Source organism: Danio rerio, chromosome 25, assembly GCF_049306965.1.
Source record: "Danio rerio strain Tuebingen ecotype United States chromosome 25, GRCz12tu, whole genome shotgun sequence".
Lineage (NCBI taxonomy): Eukaryota > Metazoa > Chordata > Actinopteri > Cypriniformes > Danionidae > Danio > Danio rerio.
In genome coordinates this window covers 37,343,419-37,347,500 of record NC_133200.1, presented here as the reverse complement: position 1 = coordinate 37,347,500, position 4,082 = coordinate 37,343,419, and the positions used below count along the sequence as shown (strand labels likewise).

Here is a 4,082-nt window from a genome sequence, read left to right as displayed (position 1 = left end):
CTGAACTTCCTATTCTTAAATAACTAAATAATAAGTAACAATATTTTGCACCAAATCTAAAAAAAAAAAACTGATCTTTTTATTACAAAACAAAAGAAGACATTATTTAAGAGTGATTTGCTTCACATCGAAATGCTTCGTAAAAAAAAAAAAAAAAAAAACGTAATGGTGCGTAAAATGTTTAATAATGTGGTTCCTAGTTATTTGATGAACTATTTTCAAATGGTGAGGCAGCAGCATTCATACAGTACTAGGGGTTGGGATTTTAATATTTGTTTATTTAAATTTAGAAGTTTAGTAGGGAAAAATATGTTTTTATATACAAGTGCAATCAAGTGGACCAAACTACCAAAATCAATCAAGGAAATAAAACATTTAAGGTTGTTCAAAAAAGCTATCAAAAGGTGGTTGTTTGATGGGGATAATTAGTTTGCATGGTGGACGAGGATGTTTTAATTTATGTTACTTGAGTGTGAATGGGTTTGCGGCTGGAGGGCCATTAGCTGTGTGCAACATGTGCTGGATAAGTTGACTGTTCGTACTGCTGTGGCGACTGTTTGTTTTATTCTTCATTAGTATTTTTGAAGCCATACATTGTTTTTTAACGGAGGACCATAATGGAAATAAGCCCAGGGCTTTATTGTGTTTTTATCCTCAACAGTTTTTTTAACAAAGTGTATGGAATACTTTTTGTACAGTTTGTCTAAAATCTGTCAAATAAAATTCAATTCAAATTCAATTCAAGTATTACATAAAGTACAGCTCTTTTCATAACCATTCAAGCAGATCTCCGTTCAACAGCTTACAGGACGCTACATCCGCCTGACGACTGTCAAACCCATGATCAAATACACACGGCAAACACATAAATCCAGCAATTATGGGTCTGTTTGCACTGTGTGTGTGTGTGAACTGTATTTAAGTAAGTATTAAATGCCAGAACTCATCATAACAAATACAGTACAGGCAGGATGTGGTTTGTGAATGTTCATTCACCGGACAGATCCTCTGCGTGCGATAACCTCAGCGTGACTGTCGTTCAGAACATCGCCTGCAAACACACACACACGCATGCACAGATGTTATACAGATTTACATTTGATCGGCTGTTTAATTAACAGTTTACCTTTCATGCTCATCGCCGAGCGGCCGATGCATTTCGTGCCGGTTCCCAAAGACACCACCTGCTTCTGGACTGATGTTCAGACGGTTTAATATTGTTATTATTAGTGGGGTTCTGATATGAGCACTGTATGGCAAACTGTACAGCCTGTGTTCTTGCTACTAGCACCTGCTTTTTTGGAAGGCTGGGATAATAAATCAATGCGTTGATAATCCAGAAATGACTCTGCATTCATTTACAAATCCTTACACACACCCAACACGTGAAGCTAAATTAATCATTAATTAAGTGAAGAAGGGTTTAGGTGAAGACAGCAGTGTTCATAAGAGCCAAGGGGCATAGAAGTACTTCTGACTGCTTACAGTATATGACTCACTCGCAAACACACACGCACTCTTATTCATGAGTGTCTGCTGTTAAACACTGGTCTAGAGCACAATCATGACATCTGCTGTTAAAAACTAGCTCAGAGCACCATCTGCTGTTAAAAATCAGCATAGAAAAAAAACTTGCTGAAAAACTTCTTTTAACATCTATGGTGTTAAAAACTAGCCTAGAGTGCCATCTAATAACAAAAACTAGCCAAAAGCAACATGTACAGTTACAAAACTAGCTGTAAAAAAAAGTAGCCTAGTGCACTATCTGCTGTTTAAAACTAGCCTAGAGCACTGTCTGCTGTTAAATTCTAGCCTAGAGCGCCATCTGCTGTTTAAAACTAACCTAGAGCGCCATTTGCTGTTTAAAACTAGCCTAGAGCACCATCTGCTGTTTAAAACTAGCCTAGAGCACTGTCTGCTGTTAAATTCTAGCCTAGAGCGCCATCTGCTGTTTAAAACTAACCTAGAGCGCCATTTGCTGTTTAAAACTAGCCTAGAGCACCATCTGCTGTTTAAAACTAGCCTAGAGCATTGTCTGCTGTTTAAAACTAGCCTAGAGCACTGTCTGCTGTTAAATTCTAGCCTAGAGCGCCATTTGCTATTTAAAACTAGCCTAGAGCACCATCTGCTGTTTAAAACTAGCCTAGAGCACTATCTGCCGTTTAAAACTAGCCTAGAGCACTGTCTGCTGTTAAAATCTAGCCTAGAGCGCCATTTGCTATTTTAAACTAGCCTAGAGCGCCATTTGCTGTTTAAAACTAGCCTAAAGCACTGTCTACTGCTGAAAACTATCTTAGAGCGCCATCTGCTCTTTAAAACTGGCCTAGAGCACCATCTGCTGTTAAAACAAGACTAGAGCACCATCTGCTGTTAAAAAGTAGCCAACAGCACTGTCTGCTGTTTAAAACTAGCCTAGAGCGCTATCTGCTGATTTCTGCTGTTAAAAAAACTAGCGCGCCGTCTGCTGTTAAAAACTATTCTACAGTGCCATCTGCTGTTAAAAACTAGCCTAGAGCTCAGTCTGCTCTTAAAAACTAGAGCGCCGTCTGCTGTTAAAACCCAGAGCGCCATCTGCTGTTAAAAACTATTCTAGAGCACCGTCTGCTGTTAAAAACTAGCCTAGAGCGCCATCTGCTCTTAAAAACTAGAGCGCCGTCTGCTGTTAAAAACTAGCCTAGAGCGCCATCTGCTCTTAAAAACTAGAGCGCCGTCTGCTGTTAAAACCTAGAGCGCCGTCTGCTGTTAAAAACTATTCTAGAGCGCCGTCTGCTGTTAAAAACTAGCCTAGAGCAGCTGTTAAAAACTAAAGTTCCATCTGTTGTTAAAAGTTAGCTCAGAGTCCTTTCTGCTGTTAAAATATAGCCTAGAGCGCCGTCTAATAATAAAAACTAGCCAAAAGCACCATGCATGGTTAAAAAAAAACTAGCTGTAAAAAAAGCAGCCTAGAGTGCCATCTGCTGGTAAAAACTATGCTAGAGTGCCATCTGCTGTTAAAAACTAGCTTAAAACATCCTCTGCTGGTAAAAACTAGCTTGCCATCTGATTTTCTAGTCTTTTTTGATCAATCATATGATATAGCATTGATACTGCTGTTAATTTCAAGTTTTCAAAATTATTTTAAAGCCAATGTTGTTATGTTTTTTTTATGTTTTAAAATTATAAGATCTTACTTTGTTAAAGCTGTGTTACTATCAGCAAACACTAACAGCAATGTAAATTAGTGTTAGTATTTTGAAGAATTAACTGTCCATCACTGCACTTTTATAAAGAAGCTGTTGAGCCTCTTGTTGGTAATAAAGAAGCAAATATATTTTATTTTTGCCAAAAAAAAGTAGTAGCAATGTAACATGTGAAACTAGTGTACAGAATAAACAGCATCTTTTAAAAGGTCTCAGTATAAAATATAACAGCTAAGTTAGTAGCTAAACATAAACAAAAACCTGTACGTCATCGAAAATATAAATAAGCACATGTTGAATGAACACAGACACCGGAGTTTTTGAATATGAACGTGGCTTGCCATATTGATGTGTGTTTGAGCGTTTCTGACCTGTTTTCTGCTCTGGACAGTCTGTGATCTGAATGACAGCCGCTAGTAAAGTCCACTCTCTGCCAGACTCGGGTTTCCCTCGTTTGGGCAGTTTATTAAAGTGATTATAACACAGACTGGCTATTTCATCAGGACTCCACATCTTCTGCTCTTAAGCGCGAACAGGGGAAACAAATGTACGACGAAACTGACCGTGTACTGTACTGTTTTTGCAGTATTTTTGTACTCACACGTGCGAGTTATTGACACTGGCTGGTTAAAGCAATTTCTTGAGCGGTTTCTCGTGTCTCGAGAGGCAGTCTTGCGCCCTCAGAAGTAAATATAAGGTTAAAGGTTTCAAAATAAAAGTCGTCATTCACGCGCGATGGAAGGCGCTTCAGTACAAATTAAGAGTCCTCGTATACACGTACGTCTGTTAGCGTTTATTTCTAATTGTGTTATAACGTAGTCTTTTAATTACTTTACTAATCTGTAAATAAGTCAAGTAAAGCAACCTCTTTCTGATTAAATATTTTGATAAGCTAAAACATTA

The 4,082-nt window shown here is 38.0% G+C and overlaps 1 protein-coding gene across 3 annotated transcripts in view; it reads right to left on the bottom strand.

Moving 5' to 3' along the window:
• adat1 (adenosine deaminase tRNA specific 1) overlaps nt 1-3,879 on the bottom strand; it is a 25,436-nt gene extending 21,557 nt beyond the window's left edge. For 2 of the 3 annotated variants that reach the window (XR_012399999.1, XM_073942374.1), the window contains exons 1-3: nt 3,551-3,879; nt 1,127-1,195; nt 997-1,051 (exon numbers count right to left, since the gene is read on the bottom strand). Coding sequence is in view for 2 of the 3 variants with exons in the window: in XM_073942374.1 (XP_073798475.1) it covers nt 997-1,051; nt 1,127-1,195; nt 3,551-3,692 (266 nt within the window). In the remaining variant the exon portion in view is untranslated. 3 annotated transcript variants of the gene reach the window in all.
• Nucleotides 3,880-4,082: the final 203 nt, after the last annotated feature.